Source organism: Microtus oregoni, unplaced genomic scaffold (genome assembly GCF_018167655.1).
Source record: "Microtus oregoni isolate MIOR12 unplaced genomic scaffold, Mior012 000070F_ref0000104, whole genome shotgun sequence".
NCBI classification, from domain to species: Eukaryota; Metazoa; Chordata; class Mammalia; order Rodentia; family Cricetidae; genus Microtus; species Microtus oregoni.
Genome location: NW_024543977.1, coordinates 152,052 through 172,823, shown reverse-complemented (window position 1 = coordinate 172,823; position 20,772 = coordinate 152,052). Strand labels below are relative to the sequence as shown.

The 20,772-nt window shown below is 43.8% G+C and overlaps 1 protein-coding gene across 3 annotated transcripts in view; it reads left to right on the top strand.

Moving 5' to 3' along the window:
- The window catches only part of Pip4k2a (phosphatidylinositol-5-phosphate 4-kinase type 2 alpha), a 157,012-nt gene that overhangs the window by 121,233 nt on the left and 15,007 nt on the right, over positions 1-20,772 (top strand). For all 3 annotated transcript variants that reach the window (XM_041641615.1, XM_041641614.1, XM_041641616.1), the window contains 2 exons: positions 9,658-9,804; positions 13,673-13,711. In XM_041641615.1, the coding sequence (XP_041497549.1) occupies positions 9,658-9,804; positions 13,673-13,711 (186 nt within the window). The remainder of the gene's footprint in view (positions 1-9,657; positions 9,805-13,672; positions 13,712-20,772) is intronic.

The following is a 20,772-nucleotide window of genomic DNA, read 5'->3' as shown; positions in this document are numbered from 1 at the left end:
AGTGAACCCATGTTAACAGCAATTTGAAATCCAGTTCACAATTCACAGCCCTCTCTGCTGGAATCTTCTAGAGGCTGTGGATCTTTGAATGCCATTCATTTTGCATGAGAAGAGCAGCAGATAAGAAATTTGTAAACCCTGTTTTCAGCCCAAGGCCAAGGGGAACTGATCTTCAAGGCTATGACAGCCACAAATTTTGCAAGTTTGCTTCCAGCAGGTCATTTCTTCAATGCACTGCAGTTCTAATAAGCCCACAGTCAGTTGTGAGAGACCCAAGAAGAGGAAATCTGTCTCTGTTGATGATGCTATGACGTCACATGTACATAAACGTTTGAGCAGAAGGAAGAACACAGCATCAGTTGCTTATATTAGAAACACCGTTACAGGCCGGGCGATGGTGGCGCACGCCTTTAATCCCAGCACTCGGGAGGCAGAGGCAGGCGGATCTCTGGGAGTTTGAGACCAGCCTGGTCTACAAGAGCTAGTTCCAGGACAGGCTCCAAAGCTACAGAGAAACCCTGTCTCGAAAAACCAAAAAAAAAAAAAAAAAGAAAGACCGTTACAGCCAGACATACTGGCTGCATGTGAAAAGGAAACCCCAGGGACTGCTCGAATTAGCCAGCAGGGATAGGTAACAAGTTCACTAATGAAAGCTCAGGTCATGGGTGCATTCAGGGGCCAGACAGGGCTTCTTTGATGTTCCAGAAGAGCTTGGTGACACTGGGAGCCCAGAAGTATGGAAATTGGCGTTATCATTGGGTCCCAGAAGCAGTGTCCAGGAGAATGCTACCTTTGAACAGCCCCTGAGAGCAGCATCAGGCTTTGTGTAGACAGCCCCTGTCCCGCCTGAGAGAGTAAACTGTGGCCTGCCAGGTACTGTGAATATCTGAGTCGTGGGAGACAGCCAGCGGTGGAAAACAACTGACTCCCTTGGGAACTCAGAGGATCCCAGCATGGGAGTCCTGAGACTCTCGCCCTCTAAAAGGACTTCTACGAGCTCTGTGGGGGCTCTGAGAAGGGTGATTTGGTAAACCGGTACAGCGCTACAACACGTGGAAACACCCAGGGTAATCGTGCCCTTTGGCCAGTTAGGGAAGGTTGCTCATCCACACTGCAGTGCTCGAAAATGAAGTAAATATTTGTACCAGCAATTTAAAGACTAGCTCTGAGGATTAAATAGTGGCCGTTCCTGTTTTTTTCCTGAGGCAGGATCTCAGGATGTGGCCTCAAACTCAAGGTCACCATGGTTCCTCCTCCCCAAGGGTGGATTAACGGGGTGCACCACCGTGAGTGACGACTTTTCTATTCTTATAATCTGGAAATTAAGCGTGGAAAAGGGAGAAAGCAAAGGTTGCTCAGATTGCTTTGTGCCTGTCGGCAGTGGTAAGAAATGACTGGATGCTAAAGATGCTTTAGCTTTTTTTTAAGGGTACCAAACAGTAGATATTAAAGAAAAAAACGTAACATTGTGGTACCCTGGTCCACTTGCTTGTTGTTCTTGAAGTATTTGGACAAATCATTTTCTTGACTCACCTGTGATCTTTATGATCTTAAAAGGGAAATTCTCGGAGTTGTGAGCCAAGAGTCGTAGCATGCATGTTTAAATACTTTATATCTGTAAAGAAACTGCCTTACCTTGTACACATATGCAGCATTATTCATCTTTGGAAATTAATTTACAGAGATTCCTTGAAACAAGGAATCTCCCATCACACGTTTAAAAAATGTAACCGTTCCTGAGCTAGCAAAATGTCTCAGCAGGCAAAGGGCTTGCTGCGAAAGCTTGAGACCCTGAGCTGGGGTCCCTGGAACCCACGAAATGCCAGGTGGGAAAGCCCTTGGCTGTAATCCTGGCAGGGTGGACGGTGGAGATGGAAGATTCCTCAGGGGCTCAAGGGCCAGCTAGCCTGGTGCCCAGTGGTGAACAAGAGATCCTGCCTCAAGGTGGAAGGCGGGATCTAGCACGCAAGGTTGTTCTCTGACCTCCACACATGTGCAGAGGCATGCATGTGCCTAGAACATGAGCACACACACAGGCATGCACTCAGGCACACATACACACACATGATAAAAATACTATGTCACTGCATAACAGTTTCTCTGAGAGTGTTTTAGGAAGACCCCCAGAGGTCCTTCGCACCTCGCTCTTCCTCCCTATTCCTTCGCTCCTAAGCCTTCTCATCCTGTGTGTCTTCTTCCTTAGTTACCTGAGGCCCTCTTTCTGTGGTTTTCGTGAGGAGTGGTCTCACTGTGTAGTCCAAACTGACGTTGAATCTTCTCACCTCAGCCACCCACCACTCTAGTCCTGAGATTAAACATGGGTACCACCACACCCATCTTGTTCAAGGCAGTTCAAAAGCACCAGGTTTCTCCCTAGTCCCTGTGGAGGACCCAAGATTTCTTCCTGGTCAGTGTGAAGATAGCAAGGGTGGGGAGGGAAGGAGGCCCCTGTGGATTTCTCCACATCGTGCTGTGGCTTGAAAGGTCACCATTTGCCTTCTCTAAGTCCATACATACTTGGGGACATTGGGAGAGTTTCTTCTGTGAATTCTGTGTAAGTCATCAAGTATCATTACTGACTCATGTTTGATGGCACATTTGTGTCTGGGGCTGGGACTCAGCTGCCTTTTCCTTGCACTTGTAACTGTCACACAGTGCCTAATATGCACAGAATGAGAGACTAGCTCCATAGCTCTGTACAGCTTGTGAGCCACGGTTAACCATGGGATAGTAGTTTCCACAGTCTACAGGAACCTTGTCATGGCTCTGTAATGGGCAGTTTCCCTCAGTCAACTTGACCAGTCTAGAATCGCCTTCCGGTGGTCTCAATGAGGTGCTGTCTAGACTAGGTTGGCCTGGGGCAGGTCTGTGGGAGTTCCTAGTTAGTGGGAAGCCTCGCCCACTGTGGGCGGCACTATTCCCCAGGCAGGGGGAGAGTGAGCTCCTGGTTCAGTGCTCTGCTTTAGATTGGTGTGGTGTGAGCACGCACTGACTTCCCTGTGGTGTTGGACTGCAACCTGGAGTTGCAAGCCACTCACAGTATTTATCCAGAAAGCAGAGGTGAAACTGAAACACTTTTATCTCTCTACGGCTGACATGTGTAGCAGACTTTCTCAGAGCGCCAGCCCCAAATCATGAGCCAGAGACTTACCATTAGTTATGAATGCTTGGCCCTCCTTTAGGCTTGTCCCACCAGCTCCTGTAACTGAATTTAACCTATATATCTTCATCTACGTTTTACCTCAGAGCTTCTTCCCTTGCTTTCATTGTGTATGTCCTCCATGTCTGGCTGGCTGGTCAACCCCGGGTTTCTCCTTCTCTCTCCCTCATTCTCTCTCCCTCCTCTGGAAGCTAGATTCCTCCTACTTATTCTTTCTGCCCGCCAGCCCCGCCTGTCCCTCTGCTGCTAGCTATTGGCCCCTCAACTTTTTATTAGACCAGTCAGGTGTCTTAAGCAGGCAAAGCAACACATCTTTACATAGTTAACCAAATACAGCAACCTTTACATAGTAATATTCCACAACATAAGCAAATGTAACACATCTTTACATAGTTAAACAAATATCCCACAGCATAAACAAATGTAGCACACCTTTATATAAAGTAATATTCTGTAAAATAAACAAATTAACACATTTTTACATAGTTAAATAAATATTCCAACACAGACACGCGCCTTTCTTTTCCTTGTGTGATGTGTTTCATTTATTCTGACATCACGAAAGCCTCTGGGCCTTCCCCCTCATCATAAACCAAATTGTAGCTTTTCTTTCTGATTTCTAAATGCAAACATTCAATTTCTAATTCAAGAACTGAGAGTCCTGCTGTAATTGTGAACAAAGCAGTAAGCGTGAGAAGGTCCACACTGCAGAGCATCTGTAAAACATCCCTTGGGTCATTTCCTCCCCCCACCCTTCCTAAGTGTATTTGTGTTTTGCCTGCATGTCTGTCTTTGCTGCTGTGTGTGCCTGGTACCCACAGAGCCAAAAGAGGGTGTCTGAACCCCTGAAACTGCAGTTACAGATAATCGTGAGATGCTTTGTGGGTGCTGCAAATCAAACGCGGTTCTTCTGAAAGAACAGCAAGCACTCTTAACCACTGAGCTGTCTCTCCAGCTCCTTGAGTTGTTTTCTGAATTTACTCAACATATTTACGTTTTAAATGTACTTTACATGCTAGGGACACGTGTTGGGGATTTTGTAGGAGGACAGAGCCACTTGTTGGTTCCTGCTGCCCAGAACCAAAGTAATCACACAGAAACTGTATTAATTAAATCACTGTTTGGCCCATTAGCTCTAGCTTCTTATTGGCTAACTCTTACATATTAATTTAACCCATTTCTAGTAATCTGTGTATGGCCACGTGGCTGTGGCTTACCGACTAATGTTTTGGCGTCTGTCTGTCTGTCTGTCTCTGGCGGGGCTACAAGACATATCCCCTACTCTGCCTTCTTCCTCCCAGCATTTCCCCACCTACCTCTATTCTTTGCACTAGCCCAAGATATTTTCTTTATTAACCAATGGTGTTCACAGCATACAGAGGGGAATCCCACATCAAGATTTGATTGTGAACAAAACAGCAACAGTGGTCCCTTCATGGGACTTATATTTTGCAAAGATGCTACACTGCCTGAGTCGAATCCTGTGTGAGTGAAGCTCAAAGGATGATTGTTGACTGGAAATAGAAACCCCTAGGCCTTGTTAGGATGCAGAGAGAATGAGAACAAAGCAGGAGACGAGGCACCTGCAATGCAGAATGAGAGGATGAGAAGGCTTCGGGCAAACCCCACGTGTTCTGGGCACATGGTGAAGGAAGAATTGGCCAGCAAGTTAAGAAAGAGAACCAAGAGAGAGAACTAGACAGGTACTTCAGAAGCCAAGCTGAAATTAGACAGCAAAGACCTAGAAGAAGTCACATGCTCTATGGGAAGACTGAGAAGCATCTGCCACATTTACAACCCCTGAGCCATTGATGATCTTAGTGAGAGCAAGGTCCTGAAGAGGTAGAGGACAAATTTAGTGGGGACAAAAGTTCCAGAGTGAATGGAAGACAAGGAAAGCCATAAACCAAATGCAGTCAGTCAGGAAGCTGGTCAAAAGGTCATAGGTGAAGAAGGATATGAGCCAAATACAGGTGTGGGTTCAGTTCACCTTCTTCATTTGAACAAGAGAGAGAGGGAGGGAGGGAGAGAGGGAAGGAGGGAGGGAGGGAGGGAGGGAGGGAGGGAGGGAGGGGTATGTGTGAACCACAGTGGAGGTCAGAAGACAGTCTTGGCTCTCAGTCCTTGCTTTCCTCCCTATGGGAGGCAGCTTTTATAAGACCATCTGGTCCTTCTACCTCCAAGAATTTTCCTAGCTCTTCCTCTGGTTGAGAGGAACCTGTGCAGACTCATGCACCCCATTTTTGCATGGCTTCCACTGCTCATGCATGCACAGCAAGGGTGTTTACTCACTAAGTCATCTCCTCAGACCCCGAGTTTTACTTTCTGATATAAAATTTTTCAAACATGAAGGAAATTTACATCATTTTGAGGTTTTGCTGGATTATTTGAAAGTAAATGACACCTATATAGTGTTTCTCTCTAAATACTTCTGTTTGCTTCTCTGAAACGTAGGTCTTTTAAACCTTAACAAAAATAGTGGATGATTAATCAGTCCCTCATGACCACTGAAGGCATCTGCACAGGTGCCCAGTTGGCCTCAGCTGGTGCCTACGGGGGAGGGAGTGTTTGGGTCTTTGTTCAGTTTCATGAAGGAATCTGTAGCCCACTTAGACATTGTCTAGGTACTTCCAGGAGCCGTGGTACCTGGGAACTTGAGGTAGATCCTGGGATAAAATGGAGGGAGGTGTTGGAAGGAGCCTGACCCTCACCCTGTGCTGCAGTTTGAAGCAGGCAGTGGAACCAAACTAGAGACTACTTGAAGAGCTGACAACAGGAAGTGGAGGCCATTCCCTGGCAGTGGCTCCTTTTGTAGAATGAATTGTATAAGGGGAGAGTCCAGGTCTCTCTATTACATGTTATGCTGGCACACACAGTGCTTGGCATGCAACAGATACTCAGTAAACATGTTTTATAAATTCATGTTGAGAGTCCAGGCAGGGTAAGATTTCAGGGAAACCAAAATACCCAGATTACAAACACTACTTCCGCACTACCTGATGCTCATCAAAACCCTGTGGTCAGTCATTCTGTTCCCTTGAAAATGGTTTTGTTTTCCAAATGCAGGAGTCAGAGAAGTGGGGCATTTCATCTGAGATCTTGCAGCTCTTGAATGGGTCCTGGCAGCATGTGATTGGGTCATGTAGTATTCTGGTGGTCTGTAGGCATTGGCTTAGAATCGCTGGTGTGCAGGTTGCCTCTAGAACACTGGTTCTCAGTCTGAGGGTCATGACCCCTCAGGGTTGAACGACCCTTTCACAGGGTTACGTGTCAGATATTTACATTATGATTCATAACAGTAGAAAAAATCCAGTTATGAAGTCATAGCAAAATAATTTTATGGTGGGGGGTCACAATCTGAGGAACTATGTTAAAGGCTCACCGTATGAGGAAGGTTGAGAACCAGTGCTCTAGAAGTTTCTGTCCTTGGTGTTAGGAGTTTGTGAGCAGAAGGATGGAAAGATGTCTCATCGGTTAAGGGCACTTGCTCTCGCAGAGGCCTTCATTCTGTTCCCAGACCCACACCAGCAGACAACCATCATTAACTCCAGTTCCAGGAGCTGCAACACCCTCTTCTGATACCCCGGGGCACTAGGCAACAACCTCATTACATAAAATAAAATAAATCTATAAATAAAAACCTGAGAGAGAGAGAGAGAGAGAGAGAGAGAGAGAGAGAGAGAGAGAGTGAGTTTGTGTGCAGAGCTGCCTGAGTCTACTGGGTCAGCTCCAGCACTCAGTACCTGGAACACTTTCCCGGGCTCCCATCCAGAACTCCAGCCAATGGGTACATCTTTCTCTCCTGCAGAATTGCTGATCCTTGAGTTCTTCCTTCGTTCTTAGTATCAAATGCAGTTTGGCAGCACTGACATGGAAAAGGTGGGCTTTGATGTGATTTGTGGCTTTGCGCGTGTTTATACACTCAGGAGTTTGAGGTTCATTTAATCTGTGTTTTTCAAAGTATTCATCAAAGAGCCCCATGGGGGAACGGAACCTTTGAGGGCACGTGACACTTGTTGACAGAATGCACCAGAGTTGGATGTTTTTGCCGTGTTATCTATCTGACTTGGAGACAGGGAAGCTGTAGTGTGTAGTGGGCGTATTTTCAGAAACAAAAGCTTGGCGATTTCATGTACCACTCAGTTTCTTTAGCATGGGTCAGTGGGACTATGGGTAGAGCCTCTGGGAGCCAGGCTCTCTGTGGCTCTACAAAGACTTCCATCTTGCATGCCTTGGTTTTTGTAGTACTGGGTTCAATACCTCTGTCCTTACGCCTGTGCTCTATCATTCCTGACACCTTCTTAAGGATGAAAATGGGAGTGGAAGAGGTGATGAGCCACTGCCCTGCCTTGGGGGCCTCTAATAGCCTTCCATGTCTGCAAAAATAATCCCTGTCCTAGAGCGACCCCCAGAACAGACGCTAGGACGTGGGTGTGAGAAGTTTGAAATAGGGGGCAGATAGATGTAATGCTACAGTTTCTTTCCCGGGTTTTGAGTGACAGCTTGCATTCCCATCATTGGTAACTGAGAAAGAGTGGGGTTCAGTACAGATGGTGGCATGGGGTCTTTTGAATGCTTTCCCTTGCCATCCTCACAACTTTATTCTAGGTGGGCCTTTGGGTACTCTGTTTTCTGGGAAGTGAAACTCAAATATAAAGTGGGCTAGTTAACTTACCCCAAACCCCACAGCATGTAAATGGCTACCCAAGGATTTGTGCTTCATCTCCCTGGCTCCCAAGCCTGTTCCCTCCCTAGCGCAGTATGGATACCCCCCCAGACTGAGTTAAGACCCGCTCATCCACCTTCCCTACCGGCAAACAACACACTTTCTAATCCCTTAAATCGCTGTGGGGAATTTCCTTTTCAGCCAAGAACTATTAACCACCTCTTGTGCACTAGCAAACCTCAAGTCGATTTATTGGCTTCAAATTAGGCTCCGCTCGTCTATTTAAAGTAACAAGCTGAGATGAAACTCGATGGAAGAAATTAGACTGAGCTCAGTTGTTGTCTGTAAGGAAAGGGGCCGGAGCATCTCTGAGATTTGTCAGAACTCTAAATAGCAAAAACCAGATAGACACTGTTCAGTTCTAATGAGAAGAGCCAAGGACTTTTTGTTCTTTAGCAAGTTAAATATCCCCAGACTTATTAATGTTTACCACTAAAAAGTCCAATTAGAACATTTTTGCTAATGTTTCAAAGACTCAAAATAGGGGTTGGGGAGATGGGTCCATGGACAAGAGCACTTGTTTGGTGATGTGAAGACCTGGGTTTGAAACCCCCTTGCCCATGTAAACCGCCAAGCAAGGCTGCGGATGCCTACAACCCCAGCACTGAGGGGAACAGAGACAGGCAGATCCTGAGAGCTTCCTGGCCCGCAAGCTTAGCCAAGATGGTGAGTTTGTAGATGGTCAGTGAGAAACTCTGCCTCGAGGTGATGACACCCAAAGCCCTCAATGGTCTCTGTACACTGACACACAGGCACACTCCACCGTGTGTGCAACACATACACATACCAGAATAACCCACACTACAACCCTTGACTGTTGGTGAGCACAGTGGGTAGGGCACCCACAACACTGGAACTGTGGTGTTGATGCTATCCTGGAGGTTTCATCCCTGTGTCATAGACGTTAAAAGGCTCATTTAGAATCTTCCCCCATTGTAAAGGCCCCTGTGGTGGTACCCATAGTTTATCAATAACTGCTTCCAAGAGGAAGTAGCTCCCTCTTGTGGCTCATTGGCATATGACCCAAGTCATGTTGTGTCTGCAACCCTGAGACTTGATGGCAGGCAGCTCCTGGCCAGAGAACTCCAGCTTCTTTGTAGCTCAGGCCCCTTCATGCCCACTGAAGTCTAGACGAGAAACAGAATAGCTAGGCCCCTAGCACCAGGCTTTCAGCAGTCTCTTTGTTACCCTCCACCATACCAGCTTCAAGATCAAGGGATGAGGTCATCCTCAGGCCTTCTGGGGAATAAGAAGGACCTAGATGGGCTGTCCCTGCAACTAAAAGGATTAACTTTCTTGCCTTGTGCTTCTGTATCCAATTTTGACATTATGGATTAGTTGAGCTACTGAAAAAAAAAAGTATCTCTTTAGTGATAAGATTGAGTGTTCTACAACAGCTTCCAAGGTGAGGTTTTGTTTTTGTTTGTTTGTTTGTTTTCTTTTGTTGGGGAAGTTACAAGGGCAGAGGGTGAATTGGAGGAGGAATGGGGAGGTGAGTGGGATGGGGCACATGATGTGAAATTCACAAAGAATTAATAAAAAAGGTTTTTTTTAAGATTGAATGTTCTAATTTTTATATAGATGAAGAACACAGACCTGAGGGGTGAGCAACACCAAGTGATTGTTTTCTGAAAATAAAGCCTCAAGAATTAGAAATTCTCCTTTAAATAAGCCCCACAGTTAGAAAGGCCAAGTTTCGCAGTGATCCGCCATGTTTTGACGGCTGTTTTTCCTCTCTCTCTCTCTCTCTCTCTCTCTCTTTCCTGTCTAGTACATAGTGGAATGTCACGGGGTCACCCTTCTTCCTCAGTTCTTGGGAATGTACCGGCTTAATGTCGATGGAGTGGAAATATACGTGATTGTTACCAGGAATGTGTTCAGCCACCGTTTATCTGTGTATAGGAAATACGACTTAAAGGTGAGATTGGCTTCGGTCATTTGCATTAAGTGGCTCAAGCGTACCATCCATATTGTATATGTTATAGTTAATTGTGTGAATGAAATAATTCAGATGCACCTAAAGTTTGCATCTCAGTCCATGCTGCTGTAGTCATGGCAGCCAATGCCATGTAGTGGTCTGTGTGCTGGGAATAGTTGATAAGTGGACCAGACCGGGGCAGCAAGATAGCCCAGCAGGCAAAAGCACTTGCCCCACAAACCTGATGACCTGAGTTCACGCCTCAGACTCCATGGTAAAAGGAAGGAATTGGTTCCCAAAAGTTGGCCTCCGACCTCCACCTGCACATGCCCAGAACACACACACACTACAGTAAATAAATAAAAACAAACCAGAACAAATCTTTAAGGATTATATATATATATACATATTTTTTCATTATATATATTGTGTATATATATATAAACATATATGCATATACTATTATTATTACTTTAGGGAAATAATGAGCGCTGTGGGTAGAAATGAACAGGGAAGGCCACACTATTTTGTTAACAGTAAACAAGTATTCTATTGCTGAGCTATAGCCTCAGCCCTTTTTCTTCTTATTTTGAGAGAGGGTCTCACTCAGTTGCCCAAGCCAGCATTAAATTCACCCTGAAGTCAAAATAGGCCTTGACTAGTAATCCCGGCCTCGGCTTGCTGAGTGGCTGAATCGCAGGCCTGTTCCCCCAGCTGGCAAGGCCTGCACTGCTAAGCAGGGTATAAAGAAAGGTGTGCCCATGAGGGCACCAGTGGAGAGCGTGTAAGAAACGGGGGAAGATTCACAACGAAGGAGACAGGAGAGCCCAGAGACTGGACATCTCAAAGACGGCAGAAAGACAGGAACCACTGGAAAAATGTGGCTGCAGCGGCATGATCTGAGTTTTACAAGTTCAGACTCAGCCAACTGTAGTGTGATTGCATGGCGAAACAAAGAGAGGGCTGCGTTTCTAGTTTTTTTTTTTAAAAAAAAGTTTTATTGATGTATCATGTGTACAGTCTGTCTTACCTGTGCATTTGCAGTATAGTGACCAAGTTCAGCAGGAACCACAGAGACTTTATGGACCACGGAGCTAAATACCCTATGACCCCTGAAAAGGGTTGTTTTTTTTTTTTTCTTGCTCTATGGTACTTGAGTATCTGGATTTTAATCTTTTTAATCTTAGAACTCATTCACATGCACAAAGAGGACCCTAAAAGGTTTGCCTTGTATAGGGTCTGTCTGTGGATGTCTATAGTATTAGAAATGGATGCAGGGGCTGGAGAGGTGGCTCTGTGTACTTGCTGCTCTTCCAGGGGGCTAGTTCCCAGCGTCCAGCAACTCATGACCACCTGTGACTTCACCTCCAGGGGAATCTAACACCCTCTTCTGGTCGCTGCAGGCTCTCCCACGTACCCTTACACATAAATTTAAAAAAAAAAAATCTTTGCTTAAAAGAAATTTATGAGAATACTAAACATAAAATTATAAAATATTGAAATTTATATTAATATTTATTAATACCTTTTCATTCTTTAAGGTAGCTATTATGTATTAATGGATTTTTATGAAAATAGCTATTTTTTAAAAATGAAATATTAGTCAGACAAACATCATGATTTTTCTTTTCTTTTTTGGGGGGGTTATTCAAGACAGGTTTTCTCTGTGTACCCCTGGCTGTCCTGTAACTCACCCTGTAAACTAGGCTGGCCTCAAACCCAGAGACCCACCTGCCTCTGCCTCTGTGGGGCTAGGATTAAAGGCATGTGCCACTACCACCCAGCATATTTTATTTTAGTTAAGTCTATTCTTTGAGTTTCATGTGTGTACATGGTGCCTTCCATTCTCACTCAGCCTTCCCTCCCGGCCCTTACTTCATATCTCTGCAGTGTCTGCACCAATGTGAGAGAGTGGGGATGTCATAGCTGGTCCTGCTGTCAGGATAGTGTGCTGTTATTTGGTCGAGTATTGTTTGGTGGGAAAGAGTTTGAACTCACACAAATATATAGTTGGAAAAGAGAGATGAGGAGTTTTAGGGATAATTGTAGACATCGTTTGATAATATACCAAAACTTAACAGTTAGTAATATCTCCAATCTTGTTACACTGAGGAATTTGTACCCTGTTAAGATCTGTTGTTAGCTGCATGCACTGGTCCACGTGTGTGGTTTTTTAGTCATACATGTCTCACTGAAGACATATTTGTTTCTTTTTTTAATTTATTTTATGTGCATTGGTGTGAGGGTATCAGATCCTCTGGAACTGGAGTTATAGATATTTGTGAGCTGCCGTGTGGGTGCTGGAAATTGTACTCAGGTCCTCTGAAAAAGCAGCCAGGGCTCTTAACTGCTGAGCCATCTCTCCTGCCCTGACATAGTTGTTTCTTAATTAACATAGTATCCCAATGTCAGCATATCGAATGATGCAGTATCAAAAGTCATGTGACCATCTGCACCAAGCCACATTGAAAGTCTTTCACATGGGGAAACTGAGGACAAATACAGTTTCTCAGAAGTCTGGTTTTCATTTGATAGCATTTTAATCGCTGACCTCAAATGCTGTCAGCCATGTGGAATAACAGAACACAGCTCATCCTGACCCTTGCGGCCCCATCCACTGTCGAGCAGGTTTTTTTCCAGTTCATTTGTGGTTTTCTCAAATAGAAATGTGTTCTGGAAAAGAAGGTAACTGATTCATAATTGCTCCTTTCAGAAGAATGGCTCTGGGCAGCACCCATTGCTGAAACAGACATGCTGTATGCATTTAGAATCTGTTTTTCTTTCCGAAGCTAACCAACTTCATTGCTCAAGTCAAATATGGGTTCCCTTCATGATTGGCCATTTTAATGGTCCAGGATGATAGCTGTGAATTTGACAGTGATCAAGTTAACAAATATCATAGCAGTTCAGGCATCTGGTGCTGGGGAAAAGGAATCTGTAACTCTGTGATCCTTCTCCAGCCACTTCAGTAAACACAGACTCTGTCATGGGCGAAACACAAAGAACTGAGTAAGGATTGCTGAATTCACATATTTAGGACTCTAATGTAAGAATCAACTTGTCTGTGTTCCTTGACTTTTCTTTTGAATTGAAACCTTCCACAAAAAGGCAAGTTTCTCTGCTTGAACTCTGCCTGCCCCCCAAACCTCCTGTGGACCTCAGAGGTAACGTCCCATCTCCCATCAGACATTTTGGCTAACACAGCTCTGAGAGGCTGCTTTTGAAACCTGGTGCAGCCGACTAGGTGCCCAGAGATCAAGGGCTGTGTTTTCTTCCACTTTTTACCCCTGTGCTCAGCATAGGGCCTAGAACAAAAGAGACATCAGGAAGCCTGTGGCTTTGAAGGAGTCTCCAAAGTGAAGGGAGCCAGAGCGCTCTCACAGAGGGTGTGCTGGGAGCTCAGTAGAACTGTCCTTCAGTCACTGCCTAGGGAGAGAACAGCACCATGGTGCAGGGAAGGCGTCAGAGGCAGGGATGCTCCACATCTGGAGGTCATGACACGGGCAAAGGGGCATTCCGTGCTTTTGTTGCCAACATCTTCCTTTTGAAGATAGTGAAACCAGCCGTGTCTAGCCACTGGTACGGTTCTGATCAGTGTTTAACCAGTGACTGCTCAAGTGGGGCCAGATTCTCTGGTTTCCAAGCAGGAAGGTCAGGAGCAGAGAGAATGATGGATCAGACAAACATGACAGGAGTGGGGTTGGAAAAGAGTGACCAGTGGACAAGAACACTTGTAGGGGGAGCCACAGACCAGGTGAGGGCTGCTGGGACAAGGGGGACACACTGAGGGTGGACAGAGCTGGGTTTGTCTCGTACTGGGTACTCCTCATGCAAGTCCATCCATTCTGACCATTTATTTGTGTTTCAGGGCTCCACAGTGGCTAGAGAAGCTAGTGACAAAGAAAAGGTAAGCGCCATCACACCTCCTCCCTGTCCGGGGAGCACTGGGTGTGGTCCTTCCCTTTCCCCTGCTGCTGCTGCCAGCACAGCCAGCACCCCTGCAGCCTGGGGATGCATGCCTTCATCACCTTCCTCGGTGACTATATGATACTGTACCTACTAGTTAAGTGTGCAGTTGACACAGACGGGTCACAGACAACCTGTACTGCTGTCTGTACTGTCAACTGAAATGGAAATTCCAACTCAGAATGTGGGTCCTAGGGGTTTGAGGAACTTGGGTCCCAAGGCCTCTTTACCCCAGCTCGCCATATGTGACCTTGACTGTGGTCTTTGCCTCTGTTCATTTTCTCGGCCATTACATATTGATTTCAAATTTCTTTTTGAATATACAGTGGTAAGATGAGGTCGGAGTTGGTTTTGATTTTTAAAGTGAAGTATGAAAAGATTATAAAGGACTATATCTTCATATCTTCTGACTGATTATAAATCAAGTAACACTTGAATCTCATTTGCTTTCTTTTATAGAATTACAGACTTGAAGGGTCAGTCTCTAGGGGACATTATAAAGTAACTTTTCAGTTTTAAAAGTTAAAAATGTAATATTTCAGTATTGGTAAATAAGATCCGGGCTGCGATAGCAGAAAGAGAGTTGGTTAGATGCTAGTGAAACATTCCAAGTGACAGCCGTAAACGACCATGTGTGTTTATGCTTTGTAAGATACATTAGATGTTAACAGGAAACAGCTCGTCATGAACAACTAAGTTCATAGTTGCGATTATTTGCAGAGGTCTTCCTGAGAGATCTAAGTTTTAAGTCAGTTTGAAGATTGTAATTAGTTCAGATTGGTAGATGGAGACATAAAGAATTGGACCCAATTTTGTTAAAAGTCATTACTTGGAAGAGATGTGGATATTTAGAATTAAGTGGGTACATGTTGAAAAGATTTTTGAACAACTATAACAGATCAGAGCACAAATAAACAGAGAGGGATAGATAATTTAAACCTGTTGGGTTATGGCAGAAGTACAGGTCATTAGAGACATTTATTTAATGAAAGACTAGAAATAAGCTTTGGGCTGTTAAATTTTAAAAAAAAAAAACCTGCCATTCTAAGCAAAATAAGAAAAAATGGTTTCATATGTGATTCCTTTTCAAAATTAAATACTTTTAAGTAAAGAAAAAAAAGAATTTGGAAATGGCTTCCTGCATGTAAGTCTAAACTAGCCCAGATTGACGCATTGATTGACAGACTAGGGGAAAGACTTGCCTGGATTCTTGAATATTCCTACAAACCAGCCTCAGAAGGGTCTTCTCTTTACTATCTCTTTAAAGTTAGATTCAAGGATTTTAATTTTTTTCTTAATTTCTTTTAGAATATTATTTTGTTTCAGTTTGAATGTTGTGAATTTGCACATCTCTGTGCTGTGTTCATTCAGAAGTGTGTGCATGTGTGCACACAAGTGTGTGTGTGCACGAACATGTGTTTTCATGGTTACTGTCACAGCCTCAGGGACTGAAATAATGGGTCACTCAGTCACATCCTGCATGAAGGCTAAATAAGGTGCTAAAACAATTTACCCAGGGTCTTTTTTTTTTTTAAGTAATTAAGTAAATGGTCTGGTTTCAGACTAATTTTAGCAAAACAACCCATTTATATATTTATATTTCCTCCACCATCATGCATGAGTTCAAGTGTTTGATTTGGTACACAGACAGTCCTGGGCCCTGGGCCTCCTGCTGTTCAAACACTCTTGTCGCAGAGGCTGACACTCTTGCCTTAAGGAAGAACCCAGGGCTTTGCACTGTGTTGGAGATTTGGGGATCTGACAGCTCCTCCCCGAAAGGTCAGAGGCTTCCTAGGGCTACCTTACCTATCCATGTATGTTTCAGATTCTAACTGGGAAGGGGAGGAGAAATAGCCTGCACATATGGGATGCAAAGGCCATCAAAATTGACAGCCACCCAGGAGAATGTGGTGCACTAGCTGGGAGCGTACTGATGATCCAGAAACACTCAGTTGCAACCATTTAGTGGAGTGCATCGCTATAGCTGAACTCGGACACACTGGGCTTTTAGGGTTTTTTTTTTTTTAATGTTTTCCTTTCCCCTCCTCCCACTGGCCCCCTCCCCCAGCTATTGGTTTTCCTTCTTTCCAGGATCAGGTAATAGTTTCGACTCTTCTCTAAAAGCATAGCCCTTTGGGGGGGTTCCTGAGTAAAACCTTAAGCGCCTTCAGAACAATCTCTGGTACCTGTGGTTTGAAGTACGTGGGGAAGGCTGAGAATGCTTTATTTCCTATCTTTCAGCCTCTTAGACAGGAAAGCTCGTCACTGCTGCTGTAATTGCCGCGTGTCGCCCGTCTTGTTCAGAGTGATTGCCCTTCTGCAGAGCGCCCTTACCCGACTCTCCACCGACACAGCTTCATTAGGGAGCGCAGTTCTTCCCCTTCTCCGGGACCCATTCACTGCAGCCATTATTTCATTTCCCATACTGTTAACTTGTTGATGACAAGTTTTGAAACTGTCATTTTCAGTGTTTAGTGATATAGGTGCAGACAAATCCCATCCCTTGAATTTCTTCTTGACACACAATTAGTGTGATTCGCATTAACATAATAATGGGGATGGAACTGGAGGAGATAAAGTCCCCATATTCTAACAATAATGGGATGACTTTGTGGCAACAAGTATCAGAACATGCATGTACAGATATCTAGAGGGTTTTTTTTTTATGGGAATAGTTCTTTAAAAAAAAAAACTTGTCAAATTCTGACAGCTGCTATGACTTGTTTCATTCCCTAATTCTTTTCTTTTTAGTGGAAGGGCATCTTCCATTCATGACTCCAGCAGTTTCACCCGCTCTAAATGAGACAGAGAAATGCGAATCTCCCTGGTGGTCGATCTTTTCACAGCTGCGCTCCAATTCCAGTGTGACATCAAATTCCTAATTATAGCTGGGCGGACTGCTTTTTACAAATGACAGTCTTAGCATGCTGCCAGCTAGCCGGCTCCGCAGCAGGGACTCATTTCATCTCCAGGGGATTTGACCTGACTCTTTAAAAAGCCGCTGTTCTCCAGAGAGAGAGTCCCGGGGATTTACACAAATATGCATTTTACTCCTCATTCCACACAGGTCTCCAAACTCGGGTGAAGTGAATCCCGTGTGGTGGGAGTCAGAGGGTCAGAACAAGAAGATTCCTTTTAACATTGCCACTTTTTCCCCTGGACCCATTGGAAAGAAAGCAGCTGCCCTGCAATTGGCATTTACAGAGCTGTATTGGCAATAATCGTCGTTGATAATGGGCCTCGGAAAGCCTCCTTGTTGATTCTTACGTATCACGAATTGCACTGGCGATTAAGAGGCTGCCGCTGGCTCTGACATTTTACCTACTACAATTAATCGTAGAATTAATCATCCATACCCTCCCACCTAAAACTGCTCCTCCCAGCCAGTTTTCAGCATTTCTTCTGAAGTCTTTAAATGGTCCCCCAGTTACAACTAATACCTATCCTTATCTAGACCTTGCACTTATAGGCAAGGATCGGAGGGTACCAGGCCACTGAGCAAGGTACAAAAAGTGCAGCAGTGAGCCCTTCAGGAAATCTTTCTCCAACATGCCTTTCCACTCTGGGTACCCTGCCGGCTCAGGGAGATTATTGGGGACTCTCTGCTCTGCTTTAAACACACTCTGTATTTCCTCTTCTCCCAGATGGAAGGGGAGCATCTTAGGCGGCATGAAGAACACCCAAAGGGCAGAGCACACTTTCCCTTCAAAACAGAAGCACAAATTATTGTGTTTAATTTTTTTTCTGCAATACTGGCAGTCAAACCCAAGGCCTTCTGTATGCAAAGCAAGCACTGTGTCATTGAGTTTCTTCCCCTGCTACAGAACTTAAAAGATAACAGCAGTCCTGTGGACCAAAGATGTTTTATAAAATAAAAGGGAGTTTGGGACCAGCTGCATTGGAGAGTCAGGGATCTGAGTCCAGCTTTAAGACCAAGCAAGGAAATGCCAGTAATGGAATCTTCTGGAGATTCCTCTAGGAATACTGGCCAACAGTAGACCACAATTAAGTGTCATCAAAATTACACTTGTTCTATGAAAAGCTTAAAGTGACTGATAACACTGATGAAAACACATTCCGAGACATATCAGCAAATGTGTAAGCAATGCCCCTTGGGAGACTTTGAGGAAACCCCGAGAGTATTCTGGGAAGTGGAGCTGTTTTGCTTGTGTTGCTGGAGATCCTGGAGATGGAACCCAGGAGTCTTTTGTGTGCTAGGCAAGTACCATATGACTAAGCTGCATCCCTTGCTTACAAGTAGGGGTTTCCTACTTTTAATTTACTTGTAATTTTTCCTGACTGGTAAGCCTGGCATGTGAAAAACTGATGAGCTCATGCATTGAGTCTCATGAGCATCTTCCAGATTTGGCACACACGGCAGCATTGAAATTGCTCAGCAGTTTTGGCATGAAGTGCTGGGTACTCAGCCAAGCATCGGAAACGCACAGAGCTCTGCTATTAGAGGTGGGAAGCCCTGTAAGCCAGCTTACTTCCAGCAAAGTTAGGGAAGAGAGAACATGTCTAACATGTAGTATGTGCTCTGAATTTAAGCCAGCCTGCTACAGATGTGCAGATCTTACAATAGATGTAAAGTTTACTATGTTCGTGTTAAGGCAGAATCAAGAGGACTTAAGAAACTTCCTTTTGAGTTTTGAGTCTATGAGAGTTCTCACATTGTCACCAATACTAAATATTCATGACACAGAATTGGAACAAACCTATTTTTTAATAAATATTATTCTTGGCCGGGTGGTGGTGACGCACGTCTTTAATCCCAGCACTCAGGAGGCAGAGGCAGGCGGATCTTTGTGAGTTCGAGGCCAGCCTGGTCTACAAGAGCTAGTTCCAGGAGAGGCTCCAAAGCTACAGAGAAACCCTGTCTCGAAAAGCCAAGATAAATAAATAAAATAATTAATTATTAATATTATTCTTTTCCTTTTAATTTTTATTTTTAATTATGTGTGTGTGTGTGGTTCTGTGCACATGAACCTGCAGAGGTCAAAGGTCTTGAGTTTCCCTAGAACTGGAATTGCAGGCAGCAATGAGCCACCTGAGTGAAGGCTGGGATTTGAACTCAGGTCCTCTGGAAGAATGAAACATGCTCTTTACCACTGAGTCAACTTTTCAGCCCCTGGAACAAACCTATTTTGAGGTCCTATTTTGTAGATCTTAGAGACCACTGTTTAACAGCCACATTGTTATTTATGGAAGAAGATCAAACCATCACCTTTTACATAGCTGCTTAATATTCATTAAAATGTGAATTCTTTTTTCTTGGTTGGTTGGTTGTGGGTTTTTTTGGGGGGGTGTTGTTTTGTTTTTGGTGGTTTGTTTTATTTCGATTTGATCTTTTCTTGGATGCTGGAGGTTCAAGACAGGGTTTCTCTGTGTAGCTCTGGCTGTCCTGAAACTCACTTTGTAGACCAGGCTGGCCTCAAACTGCATCTGCCTCCCAAGTGGGGGGGGGGGGGGAATTAAAGGTGTGCACCCACTACACATGGCTATAAAAGTATTCTTAAGTAATAACTTCTTTTTACATTATCTTAAGATACTTAGAGAAAATAGCCCCTAGCTAGAGTTTAACAGTTCTAAATAGCAATATGACACTTAAACTTACCAATGGTTTGCTTTTAATTACAACACAGTTTCATGGGTGTGCTGAGTATATTTCTTTCCACAGTCTACATATAAACAGATTCCAATCTGAACTGTCCTATCCAGATGCTGCTGACAGAGTGGCCATTCTCCTTTTCCCCACTGTGGATGTTAAAAGTTAATAAGGGTCTTGTAGGCTGCTTCCCTACCTAGGTGCTTAGGTCAACATCTGCCTCTGTGGATGAGGGAGGTCATTACGTGTCATGTTGTGGGAAAGCACCTGTTACCTTGGCCTCTTCTCAGTGAGCTTCACCCATATTCACTAATTTGCCTTTTCATGTATCAAATTTGTGGCTTAGCTGTTTGGGGAGGCGGAACTGATTTTATTATAAATCCCTAGCATCTCTTGTTACCCAAAATTGATACCATACATGTGATGTTATTTCATCAACTGTTTTTATCCTGCCTCCAGTGCTAGGATAGCCTACATTCTCTCCCAGGAACATTCTGGGGAATTTTCTACCTTGTAGACTGATTTTTTTTTCTTTTTATGATGAGCATAGAATTTTATTCTGTTGCATGAGTTTATTTTCATTTAGGTGAGCTTGGAATAACAAGTAAATTAGGAACATAAGCAGTCACAAGTACAACAGTGTTTTTTTTTTTTAATTGTTTGACTTAAAGTGTCCCGGGAATAGCCATCAAAGACACACCAAGTAGCCATCTTTGACATTGAGGCTTACAGTGAAAAACATATTTAAGTAGGTTACTAAGTAAGCACATCAAACAAAAATTCATTTCATTCTAAATACAAGTCCTTTAATCGCAACATACGATGATACATCTAATCCTCTGCATTAAAATCTTCTGGTACCAAATCCTGTTTGCATTAAACACTCAAGTGTGACCAAGGTCCTCGTCTTCCGAGTAAGGTTTGTGTGCAGACTGAAACAAAAGTGGGCTCCGTGTTATGTGATTGTGGGCTCTGTCCATTTAAATCTTAAGAAACATGTATTTCTCACTTTTCTATTGCTAACACCATTTATAATACAGTTGGAAAATACAGAATGAAAATAAAACCCAATGTTGTTTTAGTTTGAATTCTGTATGTTTTAAAGTTATAGTTGTGACTGTAGACACAAATTTAATTTCTTGTAGTATTTTTAAATTATCATCTGAAAGATAACGTAATTTTTTAATTGAATACAAAAGCCTATATAACTTCTCATCTTGTAAGCCTTAAAATGGACTGCACTAAACTCTGTACAAGTAGCGGTAGTTGTGCATATACATGCATGTGTATATGTGTTAGTTAATCCTCGTTAGAAAAAATTACTTTCCCTAAATTATTTATGCTGGTTAAAAAAATTGGTAAAAATATTATATTGGTAAAAAATATTTTCTTCA